Source organism: Ambystoma mexicanum, chromosome 3p (genome assembly GCF_040938575.1).
Source record: "Ambystoma mexicanum isolate Mex_15411 chromosome 3p, UKY_AmexF1_1, whole genome shotgun sequence".
Lineage (NCBI taxonomy): Eukaryota > Metazoa > Chordata > Amphibia > Caudata > Ambystomatidae > Ambystoma > Ambystoma mexicanum.
Window position 1 is genome coordinate 204641387 of NC_090925.1, and position 23953 is coordinate 204665339.

General features: G+C 49.4%; 1 protein-coding gene across 3 annotated transcripts in view; it reads left to right on the plus strand.

Annotated features, from left to right (window-relative positions):
- ATN1 (atrophin 1) overlaps positions 1–23953 on the plus strand; it is a 414646-nt gene that overhangs the window by 243051 nt on the left and 147642 nt on the right. For all 3 annotated transcript variants that reach the window (XM_069650648.1, XM_069650647.1, XM_069650649.1), the window contains exon 4: positions 3263–3376. In XM_069650648.1, the coding sequence (XP_069506749.1) occupies positions 3263–3376 (114 nt within the window). The remainder of the gene's footprint in view (positions 1–3262; positions 3377–23953) is intronic.

A 23953-nucleotide genomic window follows, 5' to 3' on the forward strand; every position in this document is an offset into this window, starting at 1 on the left:
GCTTGCAAAGGCCAGGGCGTCCTCGACTCTCAGGTGCTATGGACACAAATGGAAGAGGTTCTCTGTCTGGTGCCGTGCACAGAAGATTAACCCTCTGCGGATTACGGCCCCTCAAGTGCTGCCGTACTTGCTATCGCTGGCCAACGCGGGGATGACGCATGCCTCTAAGATCCATCTGGCGGCTATCTCCCGCTACACCAGAACTCTGGGGCGATTGTCGCTGTGGTCACACCGCTTGGTGAAGGAGTTCATGAAAGGACTGTTCCTATCGTTCCCGCCGGTGTAGGCTCCGGCCCTGGCGTGGGAGCTCAACATGGTGCTGACCAGGCTCATGGGGCCGCCATTCGAGCCTCTGCACTCAGCACCGTTGAAGTTCCTGTCGTGGAAGACAGCGTTTCTTGTGCCCATCACCTCCGCACGACGAGTGGGAGAGAGCCAGGCCCTCTCCTGTAAACCTCCATACCTGACATTCCACGAGACGAGGGTGGTGCTGAGGACGCACCCCTCCTTCATGCCCAAGGTGCCGTCGGACTTCCATCTCAACAAGCCCTTGGTGTTGTCTGTTTTCTTCCCGTCGCCTTCGTCGCCGGCTGAGAGGACTTTGCACTCGCTGGATGTGGCTAGAGCGCTGAAGTTCTACGTGGACTGCACCAAGGGTTTTCGGAAGACGTCACAGCTGTTTGTGAACTTTGTCCTGTGAACCAAGGGAAGGCCCTCTCGAAGGCCTCCATTTCCAGATGGCTCTCCGGCTGCATCATGCACTGTCACCGGTTGGCAAATCGACCGTTGCCCGGCCGTCCGAGAACCCATTCATCCAGAGCGATCGCTGCTACCGTGGTGTTCATGTCTGGTGTGCCCCTGTTGGACATCCACAAGGCTGCTACGTGGAGGTCGACGCACACCTTCACGAGATTCTACTGCGTCGACCGGGATTCCAGAGAGGAGTCCAGAGTCGGCCAGGCAGTGCTGCGCAAACTGTTCGCCTGAAAGGGAGCTTGGTGAGGTGGTAAGAGATGCTTAATGTTGAGTTGTTGAAATGCTTCATGTTGAGCCTTGCCACCTCCCGTGGTTGTGCATGTGTGTACTGCTATGTATTCATGAGCATGTGAATCCATGCCAGACCCCATGCTGGAGAAGGAAGAAGTTACTTACCTGTAAATGTTGTTCTCCAGCATGGGTCTGGCATGGATTCACATGCGAACCCTCCCGCCAACGCCTCTGCAGCTCTTTTCTTGGTCCTATTGCAACTTTACGTGCTGCCAAATCTGAAGATGGCTGCCAGAGGAGGGGCTTAGGTAGAGGGCAGTCATTGGCTGGGGGCAGTATGACCCAGAGACCAGTGATTGGTTACTAGTAGAAAGACGGTTCAGAAACGAAACTGAAACTGATTTTTTTCTTCACCGAGGATTCCCAGCCTGATGACGGGGAATATTCATGAGCATGTGAATCCATGCCAGACCCATGCTGGAGAACAACAGTTACAGGTAAGTAACTTGTTCCTTTTACTTTGCCATCCTAAAGACTATAAAAGACAGTCTTCCAATCCATATCAACTTGTATTGTAGAAAGAAAATTAGCCTTGTCATCTGAAAGGGGAAGACACAGGAAAGAGACATTTCCATCACCTTTAATATGAACTTTGGTGAAACAGAGATTTCCAATGCCTTCCCTGGAACAGTTCAGGGGAAGGGAAGCTAAACTCTGGAGACAATGATTGTTCGGCTGAAGGTGTATATATCAATGGTTTTGCATAACTTGTAAAAACAATAACCATATTGTACCTTTTTGATTTTGTATGTTAGTGTGAGGGTCAGATGTATTTTGGATACAAGGTCAACTTTCTTTAGTCTTAATTTTATAGGTAGGGACCTTTCCTTTTGGTTAAGGCAAGACAGGTCTTTTACATAGACTAATGGGTCCCCCTATTGAACCTATGCACAAGGGAGCTTGCATATAGGGGAGATTTCCTGTTTGCAGTCACATGAATAAGAAGGATAAGTGAATTGCAAGCACTCTCAGTAGACGCACCCCTTTGTTACAATTCGCAAATGTAAGTTTAGAACTGGCCCCAGTTTCCCCTGAAATTCCTTTCCAAATTTCATGTCAATCCGTTAATAAAATTACATTTTTTATTTCGAAACCTGAAAACAAGGGGGAAAAGACACTTGAGACTATTGATGTGTGCAGAGCAATAATGTTCTCTCACGAGAAATCTTTGTTTCTTTTTCAACAGGATGGGAGGGATGGTATCCAGTGATTGTAACGAATAATAAATAATGAATTTTTAACAAATAAAAAAAGGAAAAAATACCTTATTTTTAAATTAAATATATATGTGGTGGGGTAATGGGTTAAATCTGGTGGTGATAGGGTAGGGGTTTAAACATGGGGAAATTGGGGGGATTAGGGAAGGACCCCCCAAGAATTCATTATTTATTCGTTAAAATCACATGTAACCAGGAGCGATGTCCAGTCATGAAAATGTACCTTTTGAGAGGTGGATTGTAAGCTGTAGTCTGCTCTTCTGCACATTGGCCCACAAACCTCTTCCTTTCACTCCTAGAGCTCTCTCAACAAGGGGCTACTTTAGCTTTCATTGCAAAACTTCCATTGGACGCTATTTGAAAGACTGCCACTTGGGAGTTCTGTTCATACTTTCAGATACTGCTGCTGTTTATTACACGCCAGGTCTGACTCAAATAGGTCGATCAGGTGGCACTGATACTGATGTGAAACATATTGAATGCCTCAGAAAGCGGACATTACTTACCAAGTAATTGTCTTTTGTTTTGGCTTGTTACTGATCCACCAACCATCACCATATGGGAGTTGAGGAACACACTCGTACTTATCCAAGTAATGCCCACCTTACGTTCAGAGCAGTACGTTTTCTATCACTGAAAACAACCTGGTTGCTCATCTTGGTTGCAGCTATACCAGCTGCGACAGCCCAGAACACGATCTATTAGGGCTTCTAGGATTAATGGCTTGTATAGCTCAGGTCTGCAGGCTATAAAGCTGTATTAATGTTTCTTTGTACTTTGTGTCGATCGGGTTAAGTTTCCTTCTACAGTCTGTGCATGAAATTGTACACTTTTAGAGTGTAAGATCAATGAGCCTAACTGCCGATCTCCCTTTCTTCCAACCTACTTCCCTCCCTTCCTATTTCCCTTTTTTACAAATTTCTTTCTGCTTGCCTCTTTCCTTATCTTCTTCAACTGTTTTCCTTCTTTCTCCCCATCCTTCAATCCTTCCCATGCAGAAAGCGAGAGCTGAGGACCCCTCAGTCTGCAAGAACAACAAGCGTGGTCGTCAGAAAGATACCTCAGAGAGCGAAGGCGAGGAAACCAAGCCTCCCAAGAAGACCAAGGCAGAGGTGGGTTTGTGTCTGACAAGTTCAATCATCGGGGAGAGGTGGTGCAATCAATCTACCCCCATGTCCAGGGTTCCAGATAAGCAGCACACCTACTTAGTCTATTCCTAAAATCAGGCGAGAGATGAAGAACTACCCGTGTATCTGACCCTTAATGTCACTTGCACTGCTCAAGTGGTGTGTTCAGACCAGTGCCATGAGGAGCACCTTCCATAAGAAAGACCTTCAGTATAGGGCTGCAGATATGCAGATGGCCTGTAGGATACAAATAGTTTTCATATATGAGAATTGGTAGCTAAAAAGAATAATTGGATTACAAGCATATTTGTTAAGACAGATTTCTGAACTCTGGCCTGGTGGGCAGAGGTTCAGAAGGCCAGCCTAGTTTCCTGGAACAGGGTAACCTCCTCGACAAGCCAGACCAATCAAGGTAGCTTGGCGGTGGTCAGGACTAGGTCTCAGGAGGGGTGAGGGTGACTGAAAGATCTCAATGGGCACACAGAGTAAATGGCACTTACAAATCACTCCCAGTCAGGTGTATATATATCAAAAATACAAATACGTTTATTCCAAGGCCTTTGCAATTCAACACACAGTAAGAAAATCACAGAAATACTATTAAACCAATACAATCCTATCTACACACATATATGCAAGACCAATGGGTGTCTAAAGGATGAATGCACCAAATGGGTCCACAAACTGAACAGGGAAGGAAGCAGGCAGTGCAATTCGTCTTTAGGCCCTTCTGCATCAAACACAGTCCTAACTGAAAAGCAGTCCAATCCCTAAGATGTGGGGAGCCTAATGCTCAAACGTACTTACGAAGTCGGCGCACACGGTAGTTAAAATGGGCAAAGCAGGGTCTTTTGTAGGGGCTGTAGCAGCTCAGAAAAGTAGGTGAGGTGATGCAGAATAGCTTCCCACTATTCGAGGCGGGCCTCCACTTGAGGGCATTGTCGATTCCAAGAGTTGGGAATAGTTTGCACTAGCAGTGGCAAGGAGAGGGGCCCTCAGGTGGCACTTGTGTGTACAAATGGATGGATGCACTAGGGGCCACCGGTTAGGGTTGCAATTACTCACCAACCCCCCGGCACACTCTGGACCAAACTTCAGCAGTTGAGTCCCCTTCGGTTGAAGGTTCAAATGCGGCAACCTCGCGGCTCTGCGTCTTTTAACGACAAAGATACAGGGCCTCATTACGATTTTGTCGGTAGCCATACAGCTATTGGCGGCATGGCTGCCGCCAAAATCGGGTCCGGGTTCCCAGAATGGGGACTTACCAGGCCATTCCGAGTTCGGAGGGCCCGGTAATTCCTCCCTCCAGGAATCCGGGCCCGGACTTTCCCCATTCCTGTTTCAGCCCCCATAGTGCTGAATGGGAATGGGGGAGGGAGCAAACAGCGGGCAGATTACGAGCGGCCCGTTATTTGCTCCCTCTTCCCTTCGCGGGACCCGGTAAGCATGCCTGGTTTGACCAGGCGTTACTTAACGGGTCCCGCGAGGGGAGCTTGTAATGAGGCGGAACGGGTTTAAAGGGTCCGGCTCCTTTAGCGGGTCCCGTTAACCTGTTCCGCCTCACTTGTAATGAGGCCCACAGTGTTGATTCCCCTATGGGACAGTGGTGATTTCTCCGCTCCTGGTGGATGGATCAGGCCAGTTCCGCTGTAGCAGCCTTCAGGGCACAGAGGACTACAGCTGCAATGAACTTGCAAGGTTTGTCACCACGGCTGGGCGACACGGTTACCGTGTATACTCAGGTTTGGGCGCACTCACTTTACTCCAGACCTGGGAACGCCAAGTGTACGTAATTCAGTGTGAGGGTGCTGTGAACACAGAGCTTGCGATGTACTAAGTTTCAAGGGCCTCCTTGAAACGGCGGCGGTTTCGGGGCAAAACTCATGCGCACGCTGGACAGCCCACGGGTTGGTCCAGGGACGCTTCCGAAAAGGCTTCCTTGCAGGATTTGATGATGGTGCCGGGAATAGTTGATCCCACTATTCCAATGGGTCGAAGCGTCTTCGCAGACCTTCTAGGATGACCAGATGAAAAGGGGTCCCACGGGACGACAGCGGGCTCAGGGTGCCAAACCTTCCAGCGGTTCCTCGACTCGGCTTCTTAGTTTCAGGATACTTGGATCCTATCCTTCGTTCAGTGAGGACTCCAGAGATCGACATGGTATGGATGTTTGGAGCCTTCTCTTATCCAAATTCTCCTTCGCGCCAAAAGGAAGAGGTCCCAATGGGAGATCTGCTCACATACAGGCATACTATTTTTTTTTAAAAAGTATTTTATTGGTTTTTTCAAGAAAGTGAGAAACATTACAAACTTACAAGTGTGGTAATAAAGAAACGATACAAAAAAAAAAAAAAAAAAGTAACGTGAGAACAACCAAAACAACAGCAACAACAGCAGTCTACATGTAGCGTTAATTATGAAATGTTTGGTGGCGAGTAAAAATTATAGTTCCGATGTTACAGGAAGCGAGGGGAACAGATTCGGGTAATTCCATCTCTGTATCAGTATGAAAAATCGGGTGTTGTAGGACGCCACAGTCCCTCAGGGAGGCTTATAGTCTGCCTTGAAGCGCATGTCACTCAGGAGGGCTTTCCAGGAGTCCAGGGTTCCACTTGTGGCTTCTCCGCTGGTTGTGATCCCGTCTTGCCAGGCCCTGGTTTCAGCAGTCGTCCATCTCGCCAGTTCGCTCAGCCACCGAGCATGGCTGGGGCCCGCTGGAGTCTTCCAGGCCATCGCTATTGTCCTCTTGACCAAAATGCATGAGATGTCCATTAGTTTCACCAAATGTTTAAATTTGCCCGGTCTAGGATATATACCTAGTAGGCACTCTCCGGGCGTCCAGTCGTATCTTACCATGCCAGCTTCTGCGCAGGATTGTTTGGCTTTGAACCAGAGTGATTTCACTTTGATGCAGGACCAGAACATGTGGATCATGTCTGCCTTGTCATTTCCGCACCATGGGCACGTCGGGGGTATTTTCGGGTTGAATGAGGCAATCCTGTGGGGAGTCATATATGTCCGGTAAAGGACATTCAGCTGTATTTGTCCGAATCTGGAATTCCGGGACACTTTCTTGGGGTAAATCAGTGCTCTCTCCCATTCCTTGTCAGTAAGTGGTGATTCAAGATCTGCCTCCCATTTCGCCTTCAGTGCCTGACCTTTGGGGTTAGGCTTGTCTATGAGTCTGTTGTAAAGTCTGGAAACTGGTCTCCATCCATCTGAGAGGTCGTGCATTTCCTGTAGCAGTGGGTCTGGGGTGGGCTCTTCCGGCCAGCTGTTCCACTGCTTCTTAGCGATCTGTTTGATCCTGTGGTACCAGAGGAACTGGCCCTTGGATAGTCCTTCAATGTTCTGTAACGACTCGAAGTCCCTGAATTCCCCATCAGTGAACATGTCTCCCCATGTATATATGCCTGCTTCCTCCCATCTCCTGGGAGTGGGGAGTTCCGCCTCCGACTTGCAGACATCCACCATTATGGGGTTATCCGGTGAGTACGGATGTTGCACTTGCCTTATGTGACAGGCCCTGGCCCATATCTGCCTGCCCAGCTTGACAGTCAGCGGAGTTTCGGGAGGTAGCCGAGGGGGAAACCATAGAGTTTCTCTGGGGATTAAGTTTGTGGAAGATTGCCTAAGTAGTTCCAGTTCGGCCGATGTGTCATCAGACAGCCACTTCGTAATGTGACTGAGCTGGGCCGCCAAGTAGTAAAGGTGAAGGTCTGGGAGTTTTATTCCGCCTTCCTTATGTGGGAGAGACAGCGTGGCCAGTGTGAGCTTGTGTCTGCGCGGACCCCACAAGAAGTCCTTGATGATGGCCTCTAGTGTCTTGAAGAAAGGCGGGCGAACGTAGTGGCAAATATTGGCAAAGAAGTACAGGAATCGAGGAAGGATTATCATTTTGGCAATCGCCGCTCTACCCACCATTGACAGTGGTAGTTTGGACCAAAATTTGATTGAACGCCGAAGGCCGGTGACTGCTGCTATAGTGTTATGTTCGTGTGTGAGTAGCGGGGTGTGACCCACATTGATTCCCAGGTACCGGAACTTGTCAGGTTGCCACTGTATTCCGATAGGCGGGAGGTCGTCTACTGCAATGCCCCTCAGGCTAGCTAGGGGGAATGCAGTTGATTTGTGTCTGCTGAATCGTATCCCTGAGTACTTTGCATAATTGTCGAGAACTTCTAGCGTTGTGGGTGCGTTGAGCTCAGGGTTCCTCAAGTAGAGAAGTACATCATCCGCGTATAATGAAATTATGTTGTAAACGTTGCCCACCTTAATGCCCGCATCAAAAAACTGTTGGCGAAAGTATATGGCTATTGGTTCTAGGCCCAATATATACAGCATGGGCGAGAGTGGGCACCCCTGTCTCGTGCCCCTTTGTATTGCCCAGGATCCCGAGACAATTCTGCCTGTTTTAACCCTTGCCATTGGCGAATTATAAAGTACCTGGATCCATCTGATGAAGCCCGCACCAAAGCCGAAGCCCCTCAAAACCTCCACAAGCCACTCCCAATAGATAGAGTCGAAGGCCTTGATGGCATCAAGTGACAGTATCGCCAGGTCCTCCTCTCGGTCGTGGGTTTCGGCCATGATGTGTTGCAGTCTTCTGAGGTTGGCCGTGGTGTTGCGTGCTGGGACGAATCCATTTTGATCTTCGTGAATTATGGATCCTACCACTCTGGCGAGTCTGTTGGCTAATATAGAAGTGAGGATCTTGCTGTCGTAATTCAGCATGGCCAAATGTCGATAAGAATCACAATCGGTGGGTGACTTGTGCGGCTTGAGCATTGGAATAATTATGGTCTCTTTCATGGTGTTGGGCAGGATGCCATTTGTGTAGGCTTCTTGATAAACTTCATGCAGGATGGGAGTGAGAATGGGTTCGTAGGTCTTGTAGAATTCGGGCGGGAGACCATCACTGCCGGGGGCTTTGCCATTAGCGAGCGATCTGATGGCCGCTGTCACATCTTCGGAAGTGATTTCCGAGTCCAGTTCCTCCCTCTGCTCGCTGGAGATTTGAGGGAGGCCTATCTCCTCCAATGTTTCGATTAATTCTGCGGCGGGCACCTGGGACTCGTGGGCATACAATTTGGAGTAGAACTTAGCAAAAGTCTCGTTGATCTCAATCTGCGTCTTGTGTGCTACTCCTTTTTCGTCCTTTATCTCCGTTGGCAGGTGTTTAGGGTGTTCCCGCTTGCAGAGCCAGGCAAGCAATCTGCCGGGTTTGTCAGACTCGCTGTGGGATCTGGCGGTATGTGTTGCGAAGTCAAATTTCTCCAGTCTGACCCATGATTCCTGACATTTTATACGGGCTGTTTTAAGGATCTTCTCGGACTCTGGGGAAATGTCAGGGGTGGACTCTAGTCTTGCGATCTCTAATTCCTGGGCCTCAAGAGAGGACTGTAGTTGTCTGCGGGTTCCGCCCGCTCTTGAAATGATTTCTCTCCTGGTAACCACCTTCATGGCCTCCCACAGTGTGGACCAGGTAGCCACCGATCCCTTATTGATTTCGACATATTCCTCCAGCTTCTCAGCAAGGTCCTCTCTGAACTCTGGATCATCCAACGCTGCTGTAGGCATCCTCCACATGGGAATTGGAGGTTTGGGTCCACGCAGCTGCCAATGCATGGCGAGCGGGGAGTGGTCGGAGATCGATCTCCCCAAATATTCAGTGGATGTGGCCAGTGGAGATTGTTCCTTATCAACAAACAAGTAGTCGATCCTTGTGTGGACGCCATGTGGAGCTGAGTAGTGTGAGTAAATTCTGGCCTCTGGATGTTGCACTCTCCAGATGTCTACCAGGTTGAGCTGGTCGAGTGTTTCCGTCAAGGAGGTGGATGCGGGATTGCTTGGCTGAGGAGGAGGGCGCGATCTGTCCTTGCTTAAGTCCATGACGCAGTTGAAGTCTCCCCCCCACACGAAGGTCCTGCCTCGGTGTTGTGCCAGTCTAGCACTCAACGTGCTTAAGTACGACGGGATTCCATGCTGCGGAAAGTATGTGTTAATGAAGCACACTGGGGTTTGTTCTATGGTGCCCCACATTGATGTATATCTCCCTTCCTTGTCAGAATCCCAGCCTTCTAGCTGGAAAGGCACATTCGGGTTCACCCATATCAGTACGCCTCTCGCATATTTGGAGTAAGGAGACCCCCTCGTGGTCCCATCCCATCGATCTGTTAACTTAGACATGGAGTCCGCTGTAAGGTGGGTCTCTTGTAATAGCGCAATCGAGACCTTCTTCCTCCTGAGGTAGGACTGTACGCGGTTCCTTCTGAGGTATGAAGCCATTCCCCTCACATTCCATGTCATCACAACAAGTTGCGACGCCATCGGATCGGTGTTCTGAATTCGTCTTGGAGTTCTGGCCCGGTGGCACAACGAACCACAGGCGGCGTTCTGCGGGCGGGGGGCCCCTGGTTCATGAAGTCTTGTGTCGTAACTTGCCACCATCTTGTACTTTACCAACATTGATGATTCGTAGACTGCAAAACCAACTAAACTAATAACATAACACAAACTGGTGCGCCCAGCGACTACAACACTGTCGCGGTGCTCAGGCGCTCTCGAGCCGTCTGAACCCATCCGGGAATCGGGCGTGAGCTGGATCGGGCGGTGAACTGGCCCAATTGGATTTTCTGCTGGGGGTAGGGTTGGTGCGAGGCGGCTGGGCCGTGCGAGGGCCGCTTCCGTAAGTTAAACTGTTGTTTGGATTACCTGCTGGGGTCCGGTTACTGGTGGTGCGAGGAGACTCGGGACTTAATCATCATTCCGAGGAGGATCCTTGCCTTCGGCTAGGTTATTATCTTCTAGCCACATATTGGCCGCCTCCGGGTTTTCGAGAAATATCGCTCGCCCATTATAAACAACTCTCAGGCGCGCGGGGTACAGCAGCCTGTATTTAATGTCCAGTTGGCGAAGCTTCGCCTTGATCGGGACGAATGAGTTCCTTTCACTCTGCACTTTCTGGGTGTAGTCGGGGTAAATAGTAATTTTTGAGTCCCCCCTTTCAATGGGACCTGCTTCCCTGGAGTGCCGTAGGATGGTTTCTCTATCTTGAAAATTCAATATTTTGGCTATTATTGGCCGTGGATGCGAGCCGGGGGGAGGACGTCTCTGGAGGGATCTATGTGCCCTTTCGACCGCAAAGCCTTGGGTTAGTTTTCCGGCCCCGATCTCTTGTAGCAGAAGGGTTTCGACATAGGATGTGGTGTTTAGGCCCTCTGTTCCCTCCGGGATACCCAGGATCCTGATGTTCCCCCGTCTGGCCCGTCCTTCGGCTTCCTCCGCCCTTTCCTCCAGGAAGGAGACCCTCCTCTTTAGATCGGAGACTTCGGACTTCAGGGTTGTGGTGGCCCCGGACAGCTCCGTCGTGGAATTCTCGACGGTCGTTACCCTCTCCGTCAAGTTGCGGGCATCTTGGCGGATGAGTTGTATGTCTATTTTGAACTCATCAATCTTGGAGTCAATGTGGGTTCTCAGTGAGGCAATGGCATCCAATATCTGAGAGCGATTGTCGTTGACCTCCCCTTCGTTCGGATGAGTGTTTTCGGAGAGGCTAGGTCTGGACTGGGTGGAGGTCTTCGCCTTGGTCGAGACAAAGGAGTCCATGGTGGCGGCCCTGCTCTTGTTCTTGGTGGCCATCTTGAAGCCGCTGGACGTAGATCGCCGAGTCGGGGAGCCAAGTGCAGGCGGCCCAAGGGTGCGGTGGTGGTCAGGGGCCCACCAAAGGGTATTATGTAGGCTCACGCACCTTGAGTTTCAGGGCCCCCGAGTGCTTCGGCTGGAATCGGGTCGTTCGGGCGATGGCCGTGGGGCGGGGTACTGCTTCTCAGAGGTGGCGAGTTTCTCTTTATGTGATGCCATCCACGTGGTTCTAGTTGTAGTCCGCGTTGCATAAATTGGGCCAGCCCAGGGGTAACTGAGTCAGGGGCCTGGGGGCCTGTGTCGATTCCGAACCAGTGTCAGACAGGGGTCGCCCCCCCCCGGCCTTGTTGCCGATCCCCAAAGCGCTCCGTCAGGGGACGCTGGTTCAGGGGCTGCGTGAAGCTGTGCCAGGCGCCATCTTGGATCAATGCGCGGCGGAGGGGAGGGTGGGATCCGGAGCCCGCTCTTCCTCACGGGGGCTCCGAAAGTTCCAACACTCGAGTAATTCCTAATGGGGAGCACTTCCCCCACCGATGCGTGCTTTTCCGCTGGCTGCAACCACTCTTGTACCGGAGAAAAAGGATCAGGAAGCGGCGTCTCGGCCGGAGCCCGGCAGATCAGCTTCTGCCCTCCATCGGCTCCAAGCCACGCCCCCCACATACAGGCATACTATACGTGCACTGATCATGCACCACGGTGGTCCCAGGCATTCACAGCACACTAGACTCTCTGGCACCTAGGATGTGTATTGGAACCAGATGTTCCAGCCTAAATCCTGGGGGCGCGCACACAAGACATGCAGAAGCTTGGCGCTTCGCAGGAAAATGCATGCCCAAATAAGAACTCACCCGGGTCGGCTCGACCTGGGGAAGGTGAAGGGGCAAGATGGCCAAAGGACAGGACAAAGAACCTCGTGGCGTGGCCACTTTGGAGCCAGGCCACCTAACGGCTAAACGTGGTAATCGTGGTTTACCTTGCAAGAACTGGTTAAAAATATGCGAAATGATAAGCTGCCATTAGCCCCGTCCAAGCCCATCTGCACTTCTCCTAAAAAATCCTTTGAGAGTATCTAGGGCCTTTGGAAATGACAGGAAGACCCAAGTACACTGTACTGTAAGGTACATTGTACACATGTTAGATATTGCAGAAACGTTGCAAAATGGACAAGGACTAAGGCAGAGGTCTTCAAACTGTGGGGCGTGCCCCCCCGGGGGGGTGTGGCCGCATCCCAGGGGGGGCACCAGAGCCCAGCATGAAATGTGTAAAAAAAAAAAAAAAAGATTGGAGGAAATGGGAAGGGGAGGCTCACATGGTCAGACTGGACCATAAAACGGTCTTGGGCACCGATGAAAAAAGGGCCAGCATTTGCAAATAGATATTCAGCTCTTTAGTCACAGACTGTTTGATTAGTACCCAAGGGGTTGTTTTTTGTTCAAATGTAAACAAATGGTGATATTTAAAGAATATTTAATTCAGCAACAATGGTCAAAACTACTAGCTGCATAGTGAAGTAACTCCTCAAACTGGCCCACATTGGCCAAAAAATTGGCCCATTTTGACTGGCCTACACTAGCATTTTGCATTTTTGGTACAGTCATCGCCCTATTGCCCTATAGGCCAGTCCAAGCCTGCCGGCTCCTCCATAATGGGTGAGGGTGCGTCCGCCCACTGGTCACCTCACCCATTATGGAGGAGCCGAGGAGCCAGCCCAGTGAAACACTGAGCACTCCCTCAGATGCTTTTTCCAGCTGAGGGAGCGCTCCTGGGCTGGCTGAACTGTCAAAGGGAAACACTGTTTGCCTTTGACAGTTCATTTGCCCCAGCCACACATGATCACTAAGCCATGCAACGCTGGCGGTGTTTTGCTTCACCAGCCTTGCATAGCTCATTGGAAATGCTGGCTGGGGCACTGCATGTACGTATGTGCGAGGGGGTGCTCATGTGCCTCCTCGCACATTCGGGCAGAGCAACCTGGAGCGGGGCATTTTAGCAACCACACGCAGGCCCCTTCAGAAGGTACGTTTGTGGCAATTTTATTTTTTATTTAAATGTGTATGGATGTGTGTATGCTTGTGTTATGGGACTGTGGTGGGAGCAGGATGGGCGGCAGCACTGGGATAGTGGAGGGAATAGGGTGGGGAGAGCCCAGGGTCTGTACTGGGAGTAGGGTGCGGTGACGGCACGCAAAAGTTCATAGCGATTTCTACATACTGTCCATCTGGCACTTTTGGGGGGGCCCGGCCTGCCCAAACTTTGCTCAGGGGGGGGCCCAGGCCAAAAAAGTTTGAAGACCAATGGACTAAGGGAAACAAAGCCTCCCAGTACTGACCGTCTTTAAGGGCATGTCAGTTTCCCCATAAGAAGTGAGCGAAAAGCCCAGAGGAGTGCAGTAAAGTCAGTCTATGGTGTTGAAACAAAGCAAAAAGTTGGGGGGTACACAACTGGAGGGAAAATTACACATTAAATGGAAATCTTTCCTAACAATATTTTTTTAAATAACAATCTTGTTTTTAATAACCTACAATAGAGCTATGTTTTTACTTACTTTAAAATAATAATTTTACAGCCATAATAGCAAACAAAATCCCAAATTCTCGTCGGAATCCCTGCCTAGGCCCCCCATCAAGCATGCTTTTAAACATAGTCAGGGCAGGGCACGCTTCCACAGGAGACCAGAGAATGATCCCAAGAGGAAATGCATGCAAAAGGGACACCAGGTCTAAGGGTAAAATGGGCAGGACAAAAGTAAGTTTCATATGTGTATTTCTGAGGCTTGTGGAATCTGCTTAGATCACATGCTGTGCATAGGCCGACATCTAGTGGAAGCTGCGGAGTATTACAGTTTGTTTTTCGAAACTCGAAAATGGGCGTCGACACAGGCGTGCCAGTAATACTATCCCTAGTGTGACGTCCACTGTACCCAAGATCCCTCACGCGTCTGGGATCCTCAGATTGTTTTTTTCCGCCATACTGGTCGGAAGCATCTTGCAGACTCCCCTGGCCTTAGCCATACTTTTGCTAATTATAGAAGTTTAAAATTATTAATTGACATCCTTCCCCACCCCAACGTTGACCCTCGACGACGGCTGGAGAAGACATCGACCGTCGGCTGCTGCATGACGGATCTGGGCCTCGGAAGGCCGCTGGCCTCGGCCCGGGCCTAGTAGGCCGCTGGCCTCGGCCCTGCAAGTAGGGAGAGTGGGGGGTGGTACATACTCTTCACTCTTGGTATATAGGTACACCATATATATTTCCTACACTTACCAGCCCGCTGCCTCAAGGTGCGTATGGAGGGTACCCCTTTCCAATTCTGCCCCAAGTGCAACCGCAAATACCCTTGGGTCGACAGGCACGCCACGTGCAATCTCTGCTTGCCGAGGGACCACCCCGAAGCGAACTGCAGAGCGTGTAGTAGGTTTAAGCCTAAGACACTTAAGGACCGTTCGACAAAGCGTTGGGCCCACCACGCCAGGCAGGCGGCCATGGCAGCGGAGGGCGCCTTCAGCGATGGCAGCGACGCCGTACTTTCGGACGGCGAGGGCATTACGGCGTCGAAAGACTGCCGAGCGCAGGTCCCCGACCTCGGAAGGTTGTCCGGCAGGGCGGCTATGGGGAAGACCCCCGGCGACGCAAGCGCTACACACCCTACACACACTAAGCACACTAAGTCCAACCGAACTTCGACGACGTCGACTTCTCGGAAAGAGGCACAGATAGAACGGTCCGACTCGGTGTCCTCTGGGCGCTCTCGATCGAGATCGCCTCATGACGCAAGGCAATCATCCACTCTTGCCAAGAGTGCCTCGCTCCCTAGATTAACGGAAGTTGAATCGTCGGAAGACGAAGACGACTTCCACCCCCAGGCCGCGCTCCAGGAGACCGAGGCCGCAGTTAACACCAGCGAGGCCCCACGCTCGAAACAAGATACCTCTCCAGACCCTCGACGCCAGGCGTCGAAAGTCTCTGGGGCCTCCAAGGGGCAGGGAAAACATTTTTCCACGCACGGGGAGGGGGGGAAACAGCGGAAAGCACAGCCTTCCACTCCTGTAAGACCATCCTTCCACCCTAAGCAGACAGACAAACCTAATTCTACTGGGACATCAACATCCAGCAAGGGTACCCTTGATAAGTCCTCTAAGTTGCCTACTAAAGTCATACCCTGTTCCAAAGAATGGTCCAGTGAAGACATAGACAGGGTCATGTCAAGAATGTCTTCCTTAGCTGATTTTTATGACAAAAACCCAGAACATTTCCTTTCGTATGACCCTCAAGGGGCCACACCCTCAGGCTCCTCTGATCCTATCCCCCTAAGTAAAAAGGCCCGGTTCGAAAGACCTGAACCCTTCGAGGTGCAGCCTTACTCTACTCCATACTCTACTCCACACCCCAGATACCAAGGACAGCCTTTCCCTGAAGGGGACCAGGAGTTTACAATTATGGAGGAACAAACCGGGACTGAATACTATGCGGATGATGGTGTGCAGTCATAATGTCGACAGTCAAAATGTCGACAGTCAAAATGTCGACAAATAAATGTCGAAAAACAATAATGTCGACAAACAAAAATGTCAATTTTTCGATATTTTTTCGAAATTGTGTACTTATTGTAAGAATAAATAAATATATAATTAGAATGTGTTGAGTATGAGGGGTGGGAGGGTGGTTGGAGGGGGTGTGGGGGGGGTGGCAGGGGGGTGTTGGGTGAGGGGGGGTTGGGGGGGACCCCCCCAATAGTAAATGATACTCTTTTTTGTTATTTATTTATTGAAAAAATAAATAAATAAATATATAATTAGAATGTGTTGAGTATGAGGGGTCGGAGGGTGGTGGTGGGGGTGTGGGGGGGTTGCAGGAGGGTGTTGGGTGAGGTGTTGATAGTTTTAAGGGTTTATAGTCATAATGTCAACAAAAAAAATCGACTTTTTTTTTCGAAAAAATGACTTTTTACATTATAAGTATAGGATGTCGACATTATTATTTTCGATATATTCTTTTTCGACATTTTTGTCTGTCGACATTTTTTTTTCGACATTATGACTATAAACCGCGGATGATGAGGACCTGGAGGAGGTAGAAGATGAACAGGAAATTTACAGAGTAGATTCCCCGGTAGAAAGCGAAGCCCCAGTTACCGACTCGCCAGTTGATAACCAGCCCCTCCTTAATGAAGTTCTCGCTCGCGCAGCAGAACATTTTCACATCGACACCCACGGTGTACAGGAGGAAAGGGACTTCGCAGAAGAGTTGGTGGGAGAGAGGACGCCGGTCGCTCAGACCATCCCTATCCTTAAATCCATCCAACGTAGAATAGATCCATCCCTGGTGAATCCTAACCTCACCAGAGCCGTCAACCCCAGAGTCGAAAAACTTTTTCGGGCAGCCCAGTCTGACCCTCTTTATATAAGAGGACATCTTAAACCAGACTCTCTAGTGGTTACCAACACTCGGAAGAGGGCTGGGACACCCTTATCGTCGTCAGAAGCTCCTCCCGACAAGGAGAGCAAAAGACTGTACGGGTTTGGCAGGAAGGTAGCCTCAACGTCCGCCTACCAAGCAAGGATTGCAAACTCCACCACCCTGTTGGCAATTTACAACTGCCATCAATGGGAAGAGGTCGCGGCGCTCATAGCTTCTGCTCCTGAACCGTTAAAGGGCCAGTTGGCTCGGATCTCGGCAGAAGGGAGAGCCGTGTCTGGTTGCATATTAAAAGCAACTTTCGACGCCGCGGACAACGCAGGAAGATTGATAGCAGAAGGTACTGTTATCAAAAGACATGCGTGGTTACGGCAGTCGGGGTTCAAAAACGAAACCCAGGCTTCATTAATAGACAAGCCGGTGAAACCCGATCTATTGTTTGGGAAAGCGGTCGAAGACGCACTTAAAAATGCCAAGGACGAGTACGAGACTCTCAAATCCCTTGGCCAGCTTACCAACAAACCCCCTAACCAGAGGGGGAACAGTAATTTTCGTCGCCCACGCGGCCAAAATTCACAAAGAGGCAACTATGCCCAAGGACAGGGTACACAATGGAACAACCACCAGCAGTCTACCCAAAGTTACGGCATGGGTAACAAGAGAGGTCGTGGAAGAGGCAGCCCCAACAAGGGAGGTGGCACGCCTCCACCAAAGCAGTGACGCTCAGTTCAGGGTCCCTTCTCACGCAACCCCAGTAGGGGGACGCATTTTCAACTTCACCCAGGCTTGGGAAGGGATCCCCTCAGACAGATGGGTGCTGTCAACCGTGTCCACAGGATATTGTATAGAATTACTGCAGCGTCCCCGGAACCACCCTCCACGACAAAGAATACACTCCTTAGAACATCAGAAGATCCTTCTCGAGGAGATCGCCATTCTGCTAGAAAAGGACGCGATAGAACTCGTCCCAGGACACCAGGTAAACAAGGGTATCTATTCAACTTACTTCCCTGTGCCAAAGAAAGATTTGACAATGCGCCCAGTATTGGACTTACGGCCTGCCAACAAGTATGTCAAGCCCCAAAAATTCCGTATGACCACGCTACAAGAGGTAATCCCCCTCCTAAAAAAGGGGATTACATGGCAACCTTGGATATGAAAGATGCTTATTTTCATATTTCCATGCTCCCAGCGCACAGAAAATACTTGCGCTTCAAAGTGGACAGTCGCTACTACCAATTCAAGGTACTGCCCTTCGGGATAGCTTCAGCACCAAGGGTATTCACCAAGGTACTGGCGGTGGCAGCTGCACACCTACGCAGGGAGGCAATCCCAGTGTACCCTTATCTGGACGACTGGCTCATAACGGGGGAAACCCCAGGAATTTGCAGGTCAAACATTCAGAGGACTATCGACCTCCTCCACGAATTAGGCTTCTCTATCAACGAGAAGAAGTCAAGTCTGGTGCCAAGCACCTCAAAACAGTTCCTAGGAGCAATCCTAGATACTCAAAAAGGGTTGACCTTCCCTTCGGAAGAGAGAATTCGGAATATACTACTGCAAATTCCACATTATCAGTCAGGTCAACAAATAACGGTACGCAAAGCAATGCGGTTACTGGGCATGATGGCGTCATGCATTTACCTGGTCCCCCACGCGCGTCTGCGCATGCGTCCCATGCAGGAATGGTTGGCGAAACAGTGGTCTCAGGCAAGTGGTCAGTGGGACGATCTAGTGGTCGTTTCGCCAACACTCGTACAGAGCTTACACTGGTGGACAAGAGAGAATCTCGCAAGGGGAAAACCCTTTTACGATCCCGAAGTACAGGCAGTGGTGACTACAGATGCATGCCTGACTGGGTGGGGAGCTCACCATCTCCACCACACAGCTCAGGGTCTCTGGTCTCACTCAGTAGCCAAGAACCACATCAACCTGCTAGAGCTTCTGGCAGTATTCCGAGCGCTTCGGGCGTTCGAGCCCCATCTGCTAAACTTGTCGGTGCAGATCCGGACGGATAGCACGACAGCCATGTTCTATCTGAACAAACAAGGAGGGACTTGTTCGCCAAATCTGTCCAAGCTTGCCCAGAAAATCTGGATATGGGCACTCAGACGGAACATCTTCCTGTCATCACAACATGTTCCAGGGGAGCTCAATTCCCTAGCGGATGCCCTAAGCAGAGACTCCCTCCCAGAAGAACACGAATGGGTCCTTCACAGAGATATCGTAGAAGATCTCTTCTCTCAGTGGGGTTTCCCCACTATAGACCTATTCGCCACAAGCGAAAACAAACAATGCCCAGGATTTGCATCCACGTTCCACCAGCCAGACTCCCAAGGGAACGCCCTGTGGATGAACTGGTCAGGGATGTTTGCGTACGCTTTTCCACCAACTCCTCTCATCAGGAAGGTGGTGTACAAGATGAACAAGGAATCGATGACGCTCATCCTAGTTGCTCCCATGTGGGCGAGACAACCATGGTTTCCACACCTACGCAGAATGGCGGTGTGCGAGCCCATCAAACTCCCAGCCTGGTACAACCTACTGTCCCAGCAACAAGGTCAAACAGTGCACCAGGAACCCAACTCTATGAACCTGGCAGCATGGCTCCTGAGGTCATAGTTTGGCCATCTCAATTTACCACAGAGGTGTATGGACATCCTAAAAGAATCCAGGAAACCAAACACAAGGCACTGTTACTTTGACAAGTGGAAGAGATTCGTTATTTGGTGCCAGAATAAACAAATCAACCGAGTTGATTGCACTCCTTCCAACGTTGTAACATACATGCTCCACCTGCTGGACGCAGGTTTGGTTTTTAACTCTCTGAAAGTACACCTGGCAGCCCTCTCGGCTTACACCACATCCCATAACAAAGTATCGTGGTGGAAAGTACCAGTAGTTAAAGCCTTCATGGAAGGAGTAAAGAGACTTCACCCTCCTATTTCGAACCCACCGCCAGGATGGGACCTCAATGTGGTGCTAGCTAAGCTCATGGGCCCCCTTTTCGAACCCATGCATAAAAGTAGTCTCAAACACCTGACTTATAAAACGGCCTTCTTAGTAGCCATTACCTCTATAAGAAGGGTCAGTGAAATTCAGGCTCTGTCAGTGCAGGATCCTTTCTTTACTATCCACAAAGACAAACTGGTTTTACGCACACACCCTAGGTTCTCACCTAAATTTATATCTAAATTCCATGTAAACCAGTCCATCGAGCTTCCGGCTTTCTTCCAGAACCCGCAAAGCTCAGCTGAGGTGAAACTACACACCCTTGATGTGCGTAGGGCGGTCCTCTACTATGTAAATAAAACCAGACCGCTAAGGAAAACAGATCAACTGTGTGTCTCCGTAGCTACAGGCAGAGAGGGGGATCGCGTCTCTAAGGGCGCGATCTCGAAGTGGATTATCAACTGTATACAGCTGTGTTACTCTCTTTCTGAAAAAACTCTGCCTTTTACACCAAGGGCCCATTCTACTAGAGGCATTGGGGCCACTCTGGCTTTCATTGCAAATGTTCCCCTCGACACCATTTGCAAAGCAGCTACTTGGAGCTCTATTCACACTTTTACTCAGCATTACTGCATTGACACTCATTCCAAGACAGATACACAAGTGGGACAAGCGGTTCTAAGACACCTGTTTGCTCATGACCCTTCTCACATCCCACCTCCTTCTTCGGGTACTGCTCGCTAATCTATGCACAGCATGTGATCTAAGCAGATTCCACAAGCCTCAGAAGGGATACATTACTCACCGTAATCGTATTTCTGATGCTTGTATCTGCTTAGATTCACATGCGACCCACCCTTCCTCCCCTCCGAGAGAAGGCGCATGATTGCTTGTAGTCTTACCTTTCTGTCTATCTGCTTGGATTATCTGTACTCGCGCTGCTCCTCATGCTTCCTCATGTCAGAAAAAATACAATCTGAGGATCCCAGACGCGTGAGGGATCTTGGGTACAGTGGACGTCACACTAGGGATAGTATTACTGGCACGCTTGTGTCGACGCCCATTTTCGAGTTTCGAAAAACAAACTGTAATACTCCGCAGCTTCCACTAGATGTCGGCCTATGCACAGCATGTGAATCTAAGCAGATACAAGCATCAGAAATACGATTACGGTGAGTAATGTATCCCATATGCTAATTCAAGATCGATATTCCTCTGCTGGACGTCACCTTCTAGCAGGAAATGTGTGAAGTGGTGCTACTTTGGGCAGGCACTGAGACAGACTGCCCTCTAGTGGCTGGAAGTGGGAGCCGCTGCTAACTGCCTCAGTACCTGTTTCTGCTTGTGTGCGCGCGCTCAAAGGCAATGTGCTATTTTGATCTGCAAGGGGAGACATTTGGAGTAGTTGCCATAAGAATAGACGCAAATAAAGAATGCCCGCTACTGATGGAAAGTAGTATGTGCCAGCAACTGTTAATTCCTGAGTCTGCCTGACCAAGATGGCAGAAGGCCTGACTCAACCTCGAATTCCAGGGAATCCAAATCACTGCTTTAGGATTTGATGACTGCTTCTACTTGGACAGACAAGTTGCTCACTAGACGAGGGTACACACGACTGGGTGGCGCATGCCCACTTTTTTCAGAGGGAGGATGCCATCTCTCCTTGGGACTGCTACTGGGCTCCCTTTGAGGGAAAGTATAAAGTGTGAAATAGGGGTGTGGGGTGGCAACTGTCTTTAGTGCAGGGTTTAATGCTCGGGTCTTCTGGTCCCTGTTAGGCAGAAACCTGTGCAGTTCCCTTAGGGACCACTGCAAAAAGTTTAAGACTACAGGTGTTGGCAGTAAACCCAATTGGTAGCAGTCTGTACCACCCAGATTTACCTGGTAGCTGTGGCTGAGCAGTCAGACTTCTCTCAAGAAGCGTTAGGCAGTATATAGAGTATACACATTAGGTACAAAAATACAGCAGCACAAGCAAACACTGACCAGAGCTTTGGTATAAAAGTATATAATTATTTGTTTAAAAACACACTTGTAAAAATACACTGGCACTAATATGTCAAGCAAGTTCAAACACAGTCACTAGAAATGTATACACCTCCCTGATTAATTATTGGACAAGTCTTAGGAAAAGAACACCACTTATTATCAACACACAGGTGAGCGCTTAACCAAGATGGCACTCCAATAATTATTTAAAAAGGGAGAGAAAAGGCAGGAATAGTGAAGCACACAATACCAACACTTTTAACAGAATCACAGCAAGTCAAGAAAGGCAGAGTCTATTGTAGAGCAAAAAGTTCATAGGCCAGGCCCACTCTTGGAGAGAGCAAGGCGGAATGTGCCCAAGATAACACAGTTGAAGTACACTTTAAAAGTCTTTGCAGATAGTTCAAAAAGGAGTTGGATCAGTTCAGAAAAGTTAGTTAACAGGTCCCAGGTCACCCAAGGATAGAGAGTCAAGGATTTACGGGACACCTTGAACAGTCTGTTGCAAGGGAGACCAGGTGGGACACAGTACCTGAAATGGGGAGAAAGCCCCAGCGGGGGCAGTTGTTCCTGGCAGCGGATCCAAGTCGGTGCTTCGTCCAGGGGAAGAGAAGATCTCGACGTGGAGGAAAGCAGGAAGTCGTTGCACTTCCACGGAAGAAACCAGCCGCGGAGTTTCCCGGTTAAAAGGTAATACCCTATTATTCTCGGTAGTGGTGAAGCGTGGCTATCTGGCCGCCGGGGTGCTTGGCACGGGCGATTCGACCACGAGACGATCCAGGAAGGCGAAAAGAGGGCAAACTGGTTAACCCCACCAGCTCAAAGGGAGAAGACTCTCCAGGAAGAAGATCTTCTCTGTCGTTGGGAAGTGGTGAGTCGGTTCAGCAGGGCTCCACCGGTGGTGTCGTTGTTGTTGCAGGTCGGCTCAACTTCTCCCTCTTTGGATTCTTTAGGTCCTTTGGCGACTTCTGAAGTTCCAGTCCCCAAAGCCCTGCTTTTATGCAGAAAACCCCCATTCATCAGTCCTAGCTGTTACTCAAACATGCACAGAAGAGTGCGACTTGAGTTGCCGAGGCAACTCATTCCAGGGTGCCTATTCCCCCCTCCCACACATCCTGTAGACCCAGACAGAGTGGCACCACTTTTGGAGGCTTTTGTGCAGAAGCCCGCCAAAAGTGGAACAAAGGGCTCGACTTTCGTTGGAGTTACAGAGGTGAACACACACGCCATTTTAAAACCGAGTCCTGGCAAAAAGACCCAACCGGGGAATAAATATTAAATAAATAACCCGGTGGTATCTTTAACATTGCACCAAATAAAGTGGTACGTTTAAAATGAATGGGAAAATCCCATAGGGAATATTCCAGTGGAATATTTCGCGTGGTAACCACTGCCACCAGCCAGAAACTCGACGAGGGGGGACTGCACAGTGCCCCCTCGAAAAACAGACCCATGGGCAATCTAATTACCCCTAACAGTACTTCTACAATATGATGGTTTGTACTGGTTCTGTTCACAATTTAAGACTAGTAAAGTCAATGGTGACTTTACATGCCCTGGGAGACAGTAGTCTGTCCCAGGGTATGGAGTCTATGTTTGGGGGTCACTATGACACCCCTGTGTTACTGCACTAAGGGTGCTGTGTAACACATACCAAAAACACATGAAGCCCTATGGAGTAAAATACCCCATAGCCCATAAAACACATTACAAAGTCAAAGGACATTCTCAAATCATGCCTAAGAGTGGGAGAAAAAGAGTCTCACTCTTAGCAGGAGAAAAAATAAACCCCAAAAATCCAGCAAAGCTGCTGGGGGACTCACTAGGTTTGGGACATTAGCCTATATAGAGAATTCTCCCTAACAGTCCCCAGGCTGCAAGTGTATCCAGCAGATAACAGCAAGGTGCGGCCAGAATAAAGAGTTTGGAGTTGACCATGCAGGAACAAATACACAAAAGTGCGATTGGAGTGTTCGATACCCATGTGTTTTTCCCCTTAAATGCAGAGAGGCGTCCAAATTCTGTAAATGCATGCACACCAAATTAAACTCAGTGAAACAAGTGAAGCTTAATGTCCTTTCCTCTATTTTCAAGAAAACATTGGTTCAAAAATAAAATGTCCCTTCATGTTTTCTGAGCAATTTGGGCTGCTGTTGGAGAATTAAGTAAACCAGATTTCTAAGTGTCTACACATTTTAAATTATTTTGGCAGTGAAAGGAGCCCCCCTTGTGAACGCATAGTTTCATGGTTTTAAAGAGTTGCACCTTTCACACCCTCCATGCCACATCACGGTGTAAATATCCATACCATTATTTTTCTAGTCTTGATGCCTTGTTTTCTGAAACTTTGATTCTTATTTGTTCTATGCAATTTCTTTGGTTGAGGAAGGCTATTTTTTTTGTGATTTTCAGTATTCCACTTTTATGGTACCTTCACTTTCTGTGATGCTGCTTCCCATGGCCTATGTTGATGAGTTTCCTGTTTTTTAAAGGCAGCCACTAAATTAGTTGATAACTGCTTCTCCATTTGTACATTAGAGGACCCATTTTGCCTACAGTGGC